This window comes from Aphis gossypii, chromosome 1 (assembly GCF_020184175.1).
Source record: "Aphis gossypii isolate Hap1 chromosome 1, ASM2018417v2, whole genome shotgun sequence".
Lineage (NCBI taxonomy): Eukaryota > Metazoa > Arthropoda > Insecta > Hemiptera > Aphididae > Aphis > Aphis gossypii.
This window is the reverse complement of record NC_065530.1, coordinates 18,796,671-18,812,420: the sequence shown is the minus strand read 5'-3', so window position 1 is coordinate 18,812,420 and position 15,750 is coordinate 18,796,671. Positions and strand designations below refer to the sequence as shown.

The 15,750-nt window shown below is 28.2% G+C and overlaps 1 protein-coding gene across 15 annotated transcripts in view; it reads right to left on the bottom strand.

Moving 5' to 3' along the window:
• Positions 1-15,750, bottom strand: part of LOC114131939 (lactoperoxidase) — a 50,262-nt gene that overhangs the window by 4,375 nt on the left and 30,137 nt on the right. For all 15 annotated transcript variants that reach the window (XM_050210959.1, XM_050210953.1, XM_050210950.1 and 12 more), the window contains 5 exons: positions 15,228-15,449; positions 13,861-14,058; positions 9,755-9,891; positions 4,748-4,915; positions 2,137-2,357 (listed from right to left, as the gene is read on the bottom strand). In XM_050210959.1, coding sequence (XP_050066916.1) covers positions 2,137-2,357; positions 4,748-4,915; positions 9,755-9,891; positions 13,861-14,058; positions 15,228-15,449 — 946 coding nt within the window. The remainder of the gene's footprint in view (positions 1-2,136; positions 2,358-4,747; positions 4,916-9,754; positions 9,892-13,860; positions 14,059-15,227; positions 15,450-15,750) is intronic.

Here is a 15,750-nt window from a genome sequence, read left to right as displayed (position 1 = left end):
GTAGCATAAGAAGAATTCGTTTATGGGGGAGGGGGATTAACATTTATTTAAATATAAAAGGTTTTATTAATGTAACATTACCTATATTAAATGTAATATTCCATAAAGGAAATCATTGTAAGTGTTTTACTTATGTAGGGGGGGGGGGTTAAAAATGTGAATTTACATAAATAGGTAACTATAGCAACCATTATTTAAAAAAATATTTCATACGTGATACGTGGTCAAGTGGTATAAAGGTACCCAATAAGTTAAAAATTATAATTGAAAATTCTATTTGGAGGTGGGCTGTCATAATAGATATTTCTTCCTCTTTTCCTCAGTAGTGTGCGTATTTCGAGACGTTCAGTGATAAAATGACTCGAATACAGTCCTGGATATGATTTTTTTTCTATTTTACTTAATTTGTCTCGACCGTAATATACTAATATTATATAAAATTATAGGTATAGGTAGTTGTAATAGCAGCCATGACGGTGTGTCTTTTGGAATAAACATTAGGGATAAGCAAGTGAGTAAATGTGTACGTATAATATTGTGTACACAATTATACTTGTTTAGAGCGTTCGTAAATATAAGAAAACTCGACTGCAAGTCGTGGCAAACTTTAATGAATTCCATTTTATCCCTTTCCAGATTGCTTGTCGAGTATTAATGCAACGTTCGCCGAGAGTTTAGAGTTTGCAAACTTAAAATATATTTCAATCGCAAACTTTGTGCTGCACACCACACGAACAACTCTGACATGATGAAATACTCAAATACATAATTGATATTGTAATTATAATAAAATTTCTGCAGTATACCTACCTACAAATGTTTACTAGCAATTTAAAAGTGTATGTTCTAATAATATAGAGTTAAATTGATCCATTTCACCGGTTCTGAGATATATAGTAACAATTTTTTTTGTCCTAACTTATAAACAAATATTATAAGTGTCTCAAGATTTTTTTTCATGTTTGACGACAGTGTTTTTAACTTTTTTCCAGTGAGACACCGTTTGGAATGAAACTAAAATGGATCCGGGATAACGAATTTATGATTTAATTATTAGGTTTATATTCCACAAGCACTTTTATTTATTTAACTATATACCTAGTAGTTATAATAACTATAATAATATGTTTTGCTTTTTTTATAATATCACGTCACAATGCCACATTGGTCGCTGTGAAGTTATAATATCTTGACTTCTTGTTTGATTCGTATAATGGTTAAGGTCGAAAACGTTGTATTACAATTAATTACGGTAACTAGGAATTTTTTGGGTAGGGTGGAAGGCGATGATATTGTATTATTTTAGGAAGGCTTTGATATGCTGATTTTATAGATATATTATAATATAAGATACTTTCATATTAAATTTCAAACAAAATACAATTATCTCCTTACATAATTATAAATACGTCTACATAAAACTGAAAATATTTTAAAATTTTACTAATTATATTATATTGGAGAGGGTTAATTCCCTCACAACTATCTGGTTTTATCACTGCTTAATTTTACTGTTTACATTTTGTGATTTATTTAATGTATGACACTCATTAGTCATCACCTATTATAGAAACTATAAATATTTTATAAAAAACATATTTTTATTAAAATTATTTTAAATCATCGTTAAAAGAGTGGAGTGCAATATTATGTAAGGGTATCCTGCAAAATGTTAATCCATAACCCTGCTTATCAAAACTTTATATAATTATACATTTATAACACTAATAAACTATTCATCCAAAATTTGATTTTTGTAGACCAAAATACTTTGAGTAATATTCTGGTTCAGAATATTAAATTAAAAATGTATGTTGTCATTGAGAGAAGAACACTTAGAAAATTATAAAGAAAAAAATAGTAAAAACTATTATTATTTGTTTATAAAATGTTGTTTTGTAACTACTTAAATTTTTGTTAAAGAAATATTTTCATAAACGTCAGTGTTTTTTTAAATAATGAGCATCCTACGTCAAATTCGTAAAGTAGTTTTCTGATTTAAATCTATCTATACAATTATATAACGTAGTTAACTTTAACAAACATGTTGCTCGAAGATACGTATTAAATGCTAGTATATTGTATCGAGGTCTTAATAATTGATTTTATTATTAATAATTAATATTATATACACACTTGTACAGTTTTGATATTCTTTGCAGTGTTGTCGGTTCGACGTGACCTTCTAAATCGTTGAAGCTCCGTGGCCTTGGAAATCCACACGTTTCACGCCACCGTGGGTATGCCGGAAGTCCGTGATCTCGGCCCCTCTGTATGTTCAGTGCGACTAAATCCAATCCACATTGTCTTCTGGCGGTTCTCGATCTGTCGTTCTTCTCGAACAGATGTCTAGTAACCTGAGTTGAAAATTAATAAAAATCTAGTTAGCCGACCGCTGTAAAAACTATAATTTTATTATAATATATTAATACTATGATATAAATGGATATTGATTTTTAAAAATTATGTTTTATCATTTCCGCAATATTTTTGGTTGGTAATTATAAAATTATTGATAACTATAATCGTACTAAAATGCTTTGTGTGTTTATTTTCTATTTGATAATTATAATTATTTTCATCATGATACAACATCAGTAAAATTTAATTAGTGTAATATAGTTGGCGCAATGACAATATTGGTCGTAAGAGCATTGTACTTACTAGTTAGTAAGATATATGATATAAATACCGGTGACATTTTACTATGGAACACACATCGAATCTATTATTTCTTACGCCGGCGCAGAATGGATACTACATCACTAAATCTCAATTGTGACAACACGAATCCGTTCAAACAATAGCAATCCGAATAACGACAATCATGTCAACATTTTTTTAGAAACGGGGTCGTATTAAGACAGGCGATAAGATAAACACAGCCACAATCAAAGAAAACATCGAAAAACAATTTTTCACACAAATCGAAAAATCCATCTACAGACACATTCAATCATTAGGATGTAATATAGACCAACTTAAATGAAAATCGACAAGACAACTTCTATAGAAATTTGAAGACTAACCTATAATAAAAATAAAAAAACGTCCTACTACTAGCAAAGGCTCTGAGCCTGGTATAGAATAATAGGCCCCAGGTCGTTCAAACAATAAGCGAAGATACACACTCTTATAACATCTCTCAAACCTTCTACAGTTCAACAACTACAACCAAAGAATCAAGAGATTCAAAGACCAGTTTAGATATTCTCCATGACTTACGAAGTGTCATTTTTCAGAAAACACCCAGACGAACTTACCAACCAGAAGCGGTATACGGCGACCGTGACTACCGGGGAATACACCGGGACGATGTCACTCACGAGTGCGAGGCAGTAGTGATTTACGTCGACGATCGACGAGTTTGCTGTCAACTGACTAGAGGTTTTGAATCGCTCGGTCGGTTGACCCGTATTGCCGGACGACGATAGTCTGACGAGGAGAAGCGAGAAAGATTGCGACAACACGTTTGTAATAACTCGCGGTGCCAAGGGTCCGTCGGTATATAGCAACATCGTACAACGGCTGTCTCCGTGATCGCCGTAGGCAACAACGCAGAAACCACTCTTCGACACCGGTGCAGGTGAAAATGAAAACAGTTGAGCCGTCGACGCAAAACGATTAAAAGACTCTTTTAACGGCCAATACCTGAAACCCCTGTCACTTATTTCAGTAACGTTGTCTCGAGCACAGTTCACCATACAGTAGTCGCTTTCATATAAGTCACACGCTGGCAGTGATTGACACCGTCTAATCATATATGTGTAGATAATAAAACAATTTCCTTTCAATGTGACTAATTAACCGCATATTTACGTTTGGTCGTTCCGATCGCTTGTGTCGGATCGCTTATTTAAGGTCGATACAGAATAGATGTTTAACTTTACCGGTTTACCCCCTACCACTGTAATATATGCAGTTATTACTTATTAGTGATGTATAAATTACAGAACAACACACAATACCGAAACTCGATCTATTATTTCGATTAAGAAAATTCAGAGCGTCTTCCAAATACCCAGTACACCATCTTATAGGATAGGAATAAATAATAATAGTTAATACGTATGTACACCCATTGAATGCCTTCAAATAACATTAATTAATCATTTGTACTAATTGTGGTGAAATCACGTCGTGTGCACGTAAAGAGATTCTAGTTACTAAAATACCTATCAGAGCTGTACCAGGTATCCGGTGAGTGGTGTTCTCGGGTATATTTCTCGATCGGAATTTCTGTTAAGTCTCCGTCAGTCACAACAATATCCATCCGTTATTATTTTCTGATGACGTTTCATCGTCGTACTGCTTATAGACAGTCACATAGAAAATCTCTCAAGACAAAGCCATGCGCTTAATCATAAATAGGTACCTACTTAAAACCATTAAACCTCGAGAACACGCCATATAATTGTAATAATAAGTTCATTATGGTGTATCGTATATTATTTTTTATCATGTGAATTGACGACAATGTATTATTATAGTAATGTACAGTCGTTGTTTATATCGTCGTCGTCTTCCGCAATTACTCGTAAAATAATATTACACTAACGCTGTGAATTTGTAATTATTATTTAATATATTGTATAAGATATACACCTAAATAAATAAGATTTTTATTTTTTGTAAACAAACCAAAATAATTATAGTTACTTATTTTTTTTCTCAACATTTTATCTATTAAAAATTTTTATTTTTGAGGTTTATATAGTGTATTAAATCCATAGCCTTAAAAGCTTACTTCGGGTGTGAAAAAGGCATCAGATTTCCCGGCACTCGTGTTCATCGCTCCACGAATGACGCTATCAACGCCACCACATGTGTACAATCTATACGGATTGAATAGCATTTTCCTCATTTCGACGAATTCGGGATTGCTGTTGTTGTCCCTAAGAAACTTCATCATGCTCTAGAAAAAGAAACCAATTTTATAGGTAATTTATAGAAACTGTATGTGTGTGTGTGCGTGCGTGTGTGGTATGGGGGATAAGATACCGCATATATTTTGAAAATTTGTTATTTGAATTTTTACCGGGGCAACTTTTAAAGGTGTCTTGATTTTTATTAATGACAAGTTCACTATCCATTATTAAGTTAGAAGTACGTCATATGTATTTGCGTTATCGTTATATCATAATTATTTTTCCAGGTACTTCGTTCATTATTTCCGAGAGTAATGATGATTATCGTAGTTGCCTATCGATTTGAAATTACATTATATTATGTAATATAAAATCAATATTAGATATGTGCAAAATTTGTCAGTATTTACATAAAATATAAAATTATAAACAATGATCTATTATTTAGCACGAACACATATGTTTTTATAACACAACATCGTATGAGTAAAATACGCGAGTCAAGTTCATATCATCAAATTTTACACAATATTATGTTAATGCGTAATTTTAAAAGTTAAATTTGTACCTACAGTATATTATAGATATTACATGTATATTCATAATATATGTACATGCATAACATGTTTATATACTAGCGTCTAGTAACTAAATGATTTCTTAGAACAGTCAATTAGTTTCTAACCTAAATATTTCCTGTATGGTGTTTATAGCCATAGCGTATCAATTTTTATATGATATGTTATAGGGTTTATCGTATGGATTATATGAACTACTTTACCAGCAGTCACCGCTATATTTCCATAATTTTTCGAAAATAAAGTCATAAATTCAATGAACCACATTAAAATTTGTTTTAATAGCTTTAACAGTTAATAAAGTAACGACACACGGAAATGCTGTACCTACGAACTGGATTTTATGGGACATTAAATTATTAATAATTATGATGTATATTATATAATATTATATTATTTAATAATTTTGATTTATTTAAACTAAAATGATTGTTTTCAAAAGGTGACTAAATCGTTCTAAAACTTTTATTGTTTTACGGTATCGAAAACATTATTGGCTGACGTAAATTTAATGTTACACTTAAGTCCATTATTTATCTTTGTCAGTAAATTAAGTGCTTTTCAAATTTCTGGCCTATATATGCTTTAAAGTTATAACTTATCACTGTTTGTAAGTATAATATATAAACACATTGATATGTATTTAAATTTAGTACAATTGTAATATTGCATATATTTGGGAGTAAAATTCTAATAAAATATTAAGTGACCGTTTGGTTTTGATAAGTTAGCTAACATACGTTCGATTAACGTCATACATTAAGTGATATTTAAAGTAAAATAATAGGTGCAGATTTCTTTTTTATAATACGATGATTCATTATAAACGCTTCACAATGTAATACTATAAAACTATATCCTGCACTTAGTTGATTGGATTCAAAGAGTACAGTACGCTCACGTATTACAATACTTGTAGGACGGCGTATCACATAGGCAAAATAGGTACATTGTTGTGTTGAAGGACAAAATAAATTGACAATTTTCAATGTAATTATAAACTTGTGTTCAGCACCATACCAACTATATTGTTGTACTAACCTATTGGCGTGTTTACTTCACCGGAAATTTATATGGTCTACAATATATTTGTTATATGTTTATTAATATCCTAAAATGGATAATAATTGTTAATATTATAAATATTTAAAGTAAACGGAAAATTGGTAAATGTTAAAAAAAAGATCAAGAAAAAATAATAACTATTAATTATTCTTTTATGGTCCATTTATCACATCGGTATAAATTATAATTATAATAGATAATATAACGAATATTAATTTTCGATTATGTAAAATATAAACAAAGGTTGGAAATATTTTCTCACAATATATTATAATATATATCATGCAATCCAAACGTTTGAAACAATACAGTATTAACAAAATACTTGTATGAGATACAATAAAGAACAAAACACATTTTCGACAAGAATTATTGAGGTATACTCATATATTATACTTAAAATATAAAGTTTAGAAATATACTTAACATTTTGTTTTTTGTTTACCAACTTGTATTTAAAAAAATAATATGTACCTGACGGTCGCGTTATTTATCACATACGATTTGTAGACGTAGTTAGGTAACAGTGGCGTAATTATAAAACTCTAGCCCGTGTGCAATATTATTTTATGGGCCCTAAAAATAGTATATGAATAAAAATAAACAATTACACATTATATTTATGAAGTAAATAATAAAATATGTTCTAATGATAATATTTCTACCTGTTTCATGGACGATTTATTTTTATACTCTATACGGGAATAATATTGTAATTTCTATGACAAAATAATAGTATAATATTTATAGATAAAATTCTTCATAATATAAAATATTATGATTTTATTGTAATTTATTATTTATTATAAAATAGTTTAAAATTATTAACAAAATATAAAATTTTAATATACATATTTTAAACAAAGTATCAACATTCATGTGCCCTCTTTTGGACCTTCTAGGCCCCGGCCCCCAGTGCAATGCATACCTATGTAACCATGTAGTTACGCCACTGTTAGGTAATACCAAATTATAGTATGAAAATAAATAGCTCGAGTATAGATAAGGCAAGTCAACATAGAACTTGGAACTTCAAGTTTTAATAATATGTAAAAATAAACGTAATCAATTTAACTCTTAGTTTCTAAAATTAATAATTGAAAAATATTAAATTTTCTCATAAAAAATAAATAATTGTATAAATATTGTAAACAATTATCAATCATTCTATTTATACAACGTACTTATTTTTTATTTATTATACTTACAATTCTCAACTAGAATTGTATGAAAATATCGTATGTTTTTATTATTTCACGATATAAATTTCTGTTGTTTTCAGAATGTTTTCTAATTTTCACAATAGGGGACAAAAAAAAAAAAAAAATAAAAAACTCCTTAATAAGGTATTTAGGGGATAATTCACGTGGTTTATTTAGTATTAAATAGTTATATCCTAAGTGCCCCTTTTATAATCCCGGATTAGTAAAATACGAGAAACAGGTTTCGGTTCCTCTCGCCATGACAATTCAAGAACATTTTCAAATACGTTATTACGGAAAACTCTAAAACATCATGTATGTACGCGTCATACATTTATTGTGTTTTGTTTCGCCTCGGGATAGGTGCGGTTTACATGGTATAATAATGGCGGGATACAGGTATTTACAGTAAATAACGCATACCCGGTGTACGGTAATAATAATAATAATAATAATAATAATAATAATATCATACACTCTTCTCGTTATTTGGGGTATTTCTTGCTGCTATTGTTATTATTACGTACGTACGTCGGTTAACCGTACGTGTTGTGTGTATCGAAACGAGACCATCCGCAAATCAATATTCGGATGCAGTTTCTTTGGCGTTTTACAGCGGTTATTATCGTATTATTATAATATTACTACGGCACGAAAATGTAATATATATGTATTAAATATATGATTTTACCGAGCAAACAGTTGGTAGCTCGTAAGCGACTGCGTCGTATGAACGATATAATATTGGTATATTTTATTATATTGTTATTATTACTATTGTGGTTATTATATTACATTGTATCTCATCTCGAAATCGTTTAAACGAAATTAAAATTGCAAATATATTTGAATAAAAACCCGAGTAATCCCGCGGCCATAATCGGCCAACAGAAGACGATGGCGGTACAGTCGAGGGGACGCGGATTGTTATCGGGTTGCTTTGAGTGCCTATACACTTGTAGGTAAGAGTATATATATATATAATACTCACACACACACTTACCAAATATGCGCTTAATACGATATCAAATTGTTTTCGGATTAAATATGGCTTCGCGAAATTACCTATCTGAATTTAATTCTAGGTAAATGGATACCAAAAGGATATAATATATATTTGTATATTTTTTAATGTAATTAAACGCATATATGTATATTATACATACAATTATTGTATAGTACTAACAATGTATGATTCCGTTTGTGACAGATAATATTCGGTGGTTTATTAATTATTATGTATCTGATACCTATAATAGAACAACTTATAAGGGGATTTCACGTTTTTATACAACAATAGTTCAAAGATATTTAAGATGTGTTAATTTCATATTAAACTTCTCGATTTTCATATACGAATATTATATTTATATAACATTTTATTTCGATATTTTTATTCGAAAACTCAATAAGAATATTTATGAAATTACTTAAATTAAAATTAAAGCACTAATTGTTGGTATGTTTAGTGTAAAATACGATTATTATAAACGTTGAGGGCCATCATAACCAAAAAGTTTAAATATCAAACTGAAGAACTATTATCCTGGGTTGGATTATTATTTGGTGGTATCGTAGTAATAGAAATATTCTTATTTATAATTTTTGTATGTACAGTTTGAAATTATATAGAAAATAATACAATATATTATATTATTATACAATGGTGGCTATCATAATACGGTTTATGTAAATAAGCAACACTTACGAAACTATGCGAGTAAAGGTGGATTTAATTTCGGTTAATGATACTTGAATAGTTCGAAATATTTTATAAGATTACTTTGATATTATTAGTTAATTTTTGATAATAATAGTTATTATGTTGAAATATCTATAGAATGTTAACACTTTAGGAAGTCTAAAGACGGTAAGCCATATTTAGCACGGATATTATTGATATAATAGTTTTTTATAAATATTGTTTCATACGTTTATAGAAATGTGAAATTTAAAGTAAGATTGTCGTAAAAAAAAAAAATTTAAAACATTGTTAGTGATATTTACTACACGCTAACTATTAATAGTGGTAATAATTTACCGGTATTAGCGTGTGGGCAAATCGGAAGGCCGCGGTGGCAAAGTTATTGCTGATGGTTGGATCCATTGAAGAATTATAACCATTCCAATGACCTGTTTGTTGAGAGTATAAATCCAATCGTTTCATAAGACTGTCACCTGAAATAAAATATTATAAAATTCATCAATTATATTATTTACAAAATCACTATTTCGATTAAATGGTTTATTATCATTACAGCGAATTATGATTTTACAAACATAATTAATTATTATAACGAACCTGCCAAGTTTGATTTAATACTGGGCACTGGAATTTTATTTACATTTTAAGCGTTTATTTCGTGACAACTATATATCACTGTAGGATAATATAGAATATATACATCACTAAAATAAGTGAATAATAAATGATTTTAATAAAAAACGGGCTTGCGTGTTTTATTTTTAAAGTTATTTAATCATTTTATGAGAACGTTTTAAGTACTCAACATAAAAAAAAATATTTGTTTTCATTTTAACGCAATATACTAGTAAATCGTTTTATGTATATTTTTTCGGACAAAATAAAATATAGTTGATACATTGACTTGTTAAACAGTGCAGATAGCAAACTTTTTACTTTTAAAGTTTTTTTTTCACCGTGTATAATTGTAACTTTAAATAAGTGGGATCAGACATGCTATCTTAACTTGACTTAGGTTATCCAATTACATAACTCGTTCATGCGCAATAAGTATAAAAACTTCGAAATAAACGAGCCATGTTCCTTTTCAGAATAGTTTTCATACAGCCTATATATACAGACAATAATTCTCTATATTATATAGTTGTACTTAGGTACGTTTTTAAAAAGTTTCTAAAAATTCATACAATTCTAAAATAATGCAAATTTAATTAACCTAACTGTTGTTATGTCGTTTTTTCTTTTAGAAACAAAATAAGACTATGAAAATTATTACATCAAGCAAAATGTTAAGTGATTTTGACATTTAAAGAACAATTAAAGAACAAACAATTTATTTGAAAATATATGTATTTGTAAATAGATATATCCATGTATAAATATATGATACTCATTTCGTTATTCATCATTTTCATTATTATGCATTTTAATATACTAAATAACATTTTTTATTTATTTATAGGTACTATGAATCTGTTTTTACTGTTTTACAGTATTTATAGAAATATGTTTTAGATTCTGAGCGGAACGACGAATGTATTGATTTTACAAAGTTGTGTGTGTGTGTGTTTTTTTTTATTATTTTTTATTATTATTTTTTTTATGTCTGTGTAGTCGAGAACGTGTCGAAATAATGCTTCGATTTTCAACTTCTGTAGTCTTTTCGGTTCGAAAGTGAATCTAGTTGGTGCATTGGGGTGGTCATTTTTGAAATTCTCAATAGTTTTCAAAAACACCGGGAAAAACCAAAAAAAAATTAAGGAAAAACGGAAATTTTTACGCTAAATCAGTAGTTTTCGACCAAATCAATTTTTTTATATGGTTGTAATTCAAAAAACAATCACTGTAAATATTTGAAATTTTTACCAAATATTTATGTTAGTGTTATCTATATACAGTTAAATTTTTAAAAGTTGTTAAATTTTTTTTAGTTATTTATAGACCATTAAAATTTTCGGTTTATATGAGAATATTTTTTTGAAGTGTCGATAAAAAAATTTTGGATGACCAAAAAATTTTGAAAATTTAATTCAAGGTTTCTTATGAGTTATTCTTATTGTAGCTAAAAAAAATTAAAAATCGTTTGTCACAATTTTTTTTTATTAGCGTTTATAGATCAAATTTTTACGAAATTGTCGAAAACGCGAACATTTGCAAGTAATTTTGAAATTGAAGAATCATACAATTTTTTGTGTTTATAAACAAGGATTAAAAATACAATACTAAGTTTTCATAAGTTTTCATTCAAGTAACTATAAAGAAAACTCGAAGCATCATTATAGGAAAAATTTTAAGTGCTTTTGAATTTCAAATTTTTACGAAATAGCATAACAATAATGATTTATCCTCAAACGATTTTAAATATTTGTTATTATTCAAAAAGTATAAGTCGTAGATACTTAAAAATTTTAAAAGTTATTTAGATTGGCATTTTTTTTACATGATATAATTTTCAAAATATTTTGAATTTTTTTGAGCTATTTATAGACAACTGAAATTTTCAATTTTTCTGAAAATTTAATATAAAGTTCCTAATAAGTTATTCTTATAGTGATTAAAAAATTATAAGAATACATAGGGACAATTTTTTTTTTATTATAGCATTTGAAGTTAAAATATTGACAAAAATTCGTCAAAACCATGAATATTTGCAAATTATTTTGTAGGTATAATTCATAAAAACTTTTATAGAAGTAGCTAAAAGTTGAAAATTCAATACGAGTTTTTCTATAAGTTTAGCTTATAATCATTATAAAAGAACTTAAATTCTGGTGTATTCAGGCCATTAAAACATAAACCACCTTTTTCACCAACCATTCGAAATTATATCCTAGGCTAACAAATCATCTTCGTTCAGAATCGTTTTTCGTATACAATGATAACTATCATTGGATTCAATTTATAATAATGATCCATATGGCACCTAATGTACAGCAGAGCGGTACCCTCTTATCCACTTTTTATTCTCATATTTTCTTTGACCACATGCTTACCGTAGTTATCAATATTTAAATACATATCATGTACTCACTATATGGTTACTCTACACGAATGCCTTTTTAAATTTTGATCTTTATAAGTGTGTATACTATGGTATAATAATAGAATAAATGCTTTATTTTCAGAAAAAATTACACTACCCTACTATAATAAGTACTATAAATTATCCCTAATAGCTAGTTATTTTATCAAATAAACAAATCACTTGTTGATATAGGCTGTAGACTCGCTCAAAATGGTTTTTGCGATCAATTATTTATCATTGAATTCAAATTTAACATACATACGAAATCGTAATAGTGACTCACTCGACATTTTATTTACAGTAGAACGGTACCCAATTATTTACATTGTTTTTATATTAATTATTTAGAAATATAATTTAAGAAGTTGTATATTGTTATGATATATTGATATGCTTATTAGAGAAGTATATGTTTTAAAAATTTAAGGATGTATTAAATATGTTAAAGAAAAATTATTACTTAAAGAAATTTAATTTAAATTCATATTTATTACCTGAAAAGTTATTATATTTTAAAATTATTTACCTTTCTTGAAGAATATATTTTTATTTCGTTGGAAAGAATTTTATTTATGAAATAATGCAAGTAAATTTAGTCATTATCTCCTACCACTCTGTCTTTCAAAAAATAATTTAACATATTATTGTACAATATATTATATAATACAATAAAATATAAGTAAATTAAACATTGGTGTGTACTATAAATCGCTTTTATTATAACGTTTTGACTTCATATGAGGTTTTTGCAATGAAAATTATAAATAGTTATTTTCCTTATGGCTAGGTTATTCCTCTGAAAATAGCACGTATGTGAAATATTTTATCATTTTTTATTTGATTGTTCTTCCACGAATAATTATTATATTACTATACATTATGTTTATTTTTAGCGTATATCAGTTTTTTACAATTCTCCAAGAAGTATTTTTAAAATAAGACAATAATTACTATATATGTTAAATTGTTAACTAACCTTTTATAGTAAAAAAAAAAGTAGAATTATTGTTGAGATATTGATAATACACATCTCTATGGATTGTTTATTTTTTCCGAATTCTCGGATGTAAAAAAAAAAAGTAATTTTATTAATGATTGTAAAATGTTATGATAATATTTTATTTGATAAGGAAACCTCTAAAATATTGAAAATATATTAATTAAATTACAAATACAAGGAAAAATTGTTATCGTAATTTTGAGGAATTCTTATTCCTTTGATAAAATTATAATGTTCTCTTATTCAAAATTACGATATAGAGGAAAGAGACACGATGAGTTCAAATTTTAGAGTTATTTAAAGTAAATTAGGTACATCACGATAGCAATAATACGAAACATAAAATAATCCATCTATCTAAATAACGCAATGCTTCTAATGCTAAACGTAGCAATGTTATAAGTAACACGTACTAACCGAGCAATACTGGTAGAAATTCGTTGTACGTTATGTGTTGAATCTGAGCGGTGACTATGTGTCGGGTTTCTTGAAAAATGTGTTCGTCGTCCCAGTGTGGATTTAAGGACGACAATCGATCGGCAATCTTGTTATGCTGGCGTACCATGATTAAATGGAGAGTTGTAAGGTGCATGTTTTCATTCGCCCTGGCATCTCCTATGTTGTCAACAAAAATATTATACTCGATGAGTTAATTTATTAATATTTCTTTTTTCGAAAAAATTGTATAACAAACACAAACGAGATTTTAATTATATATTAAAAAAAAAAAACCCCACAGATGAAGTTCATAATTTATACTCGAATAATTTGTTTAGAACTAACAGAGAATATTTAAAAATACATGTTTTCATTTACCGATGGGGGGAAGCCCAACTCCCTTTACCACCAAAAGGATGTACGAGTAGCTCACGCGTATAACTGTTTATAAAATATACACTTTTGGTGTATTTACTGTGTGTGTTAATACATAAAAATTTAGCATCGCAGTTTCCCCAAAATTGAGTTAAATCCTAAGCAGCTACTATGTAATCATATAAAGTTCTGTAGGGTCTCTCACGAGGGTTCACTAATTTAAAGCTGAGGACACGATGTAAAATCCATTACCCTTATATTTTAAATAAATAAACATTGGTGGGGCATTTTATTTATATTGTCGTCGTTCGTATAGTATATCATACTAGATACACATACAATTTATTAATATAATTTACGTTTTTTCTATTTTCTACGCAGTGTCAAAAACGCTAAACTTTGTTGTTGATATTTAAACATTAGAGAAGAACTCGTGATCGGTCTCTGGCATATTAGAATCCAAATCGCCAGTATTTTACAATACATTTTAGAAAGTGATAAATAGTGTGACTTGGTATATAGACAAAATAATCAATTAATCGAGTACATATCGTTCTCTGTATATAGATTACACATGAAAAACGATAATAGTAATATAAATTTTAGATTTTAAGCAGAAGAGCGACGAGTGTATTGATTTTACAGTGTGTGTGTTAGTGTGTGTTGTTTTACAATTATCTGTCATTAGTCATCACCTTTTGTAGCAGTAAAATGTTTAGATTTTGACAGGCTGTTTTAGTTTAACATCGGTTTTTGTATGCTACAAATTATCATTGAATTCAAATTAAACTTTCCCGTTCTAACAGTGACCTACTAAAATAAACTTACTGTATCCCCTTCATATTTTTTGCAAAAATTTGAAAAATATACAAGACATATTATGTCATTGCTGGATGTATCTAAGGCTATACGAGTATCGTAGTAAGTACGTTTATATTATTTTTATGCAGTGAGATGCATAGGAAGCTTACCGGACAAAAAGCAGTAACGGCCTTTTTTCATTTCCGCTTCTTCGTTGCATCCATCCAATGGATCTTTATTCGGTGGCAATAATTGTTCACCATATTCATTTATAAATACTTTCATACGTCCGCCGGTCCATGATCTTAGGTCATTTTGCAGTTTGCGCGTGTTACCGTATACAGATGAACCATCTAGATACGAGCTTGCTTGGTTCAATTGTTCCCTGGGTCCTAAAGTGAAACATGTAACGATGTGAGTACCACAAATATTTTACTACGATCAAATGCATAATTATTATAATAACGACTGCAAAACAATGAAATTGCAATCACTTTGGTATTGATATTTAAAATATACAGCCAAGTTTCTCACACCTATTTCATTGTTTTATTACCTATTTCATTTAGTAATGAATGTGTATTTTGTGGCAATACACATTTCTGCCTTCCAAATGAGAATCTTACTGTTTTATTATGAATTATTTAATTTTTTTTTTTTTTGAAAATGTTGATGTATTTTATTAAAAATATT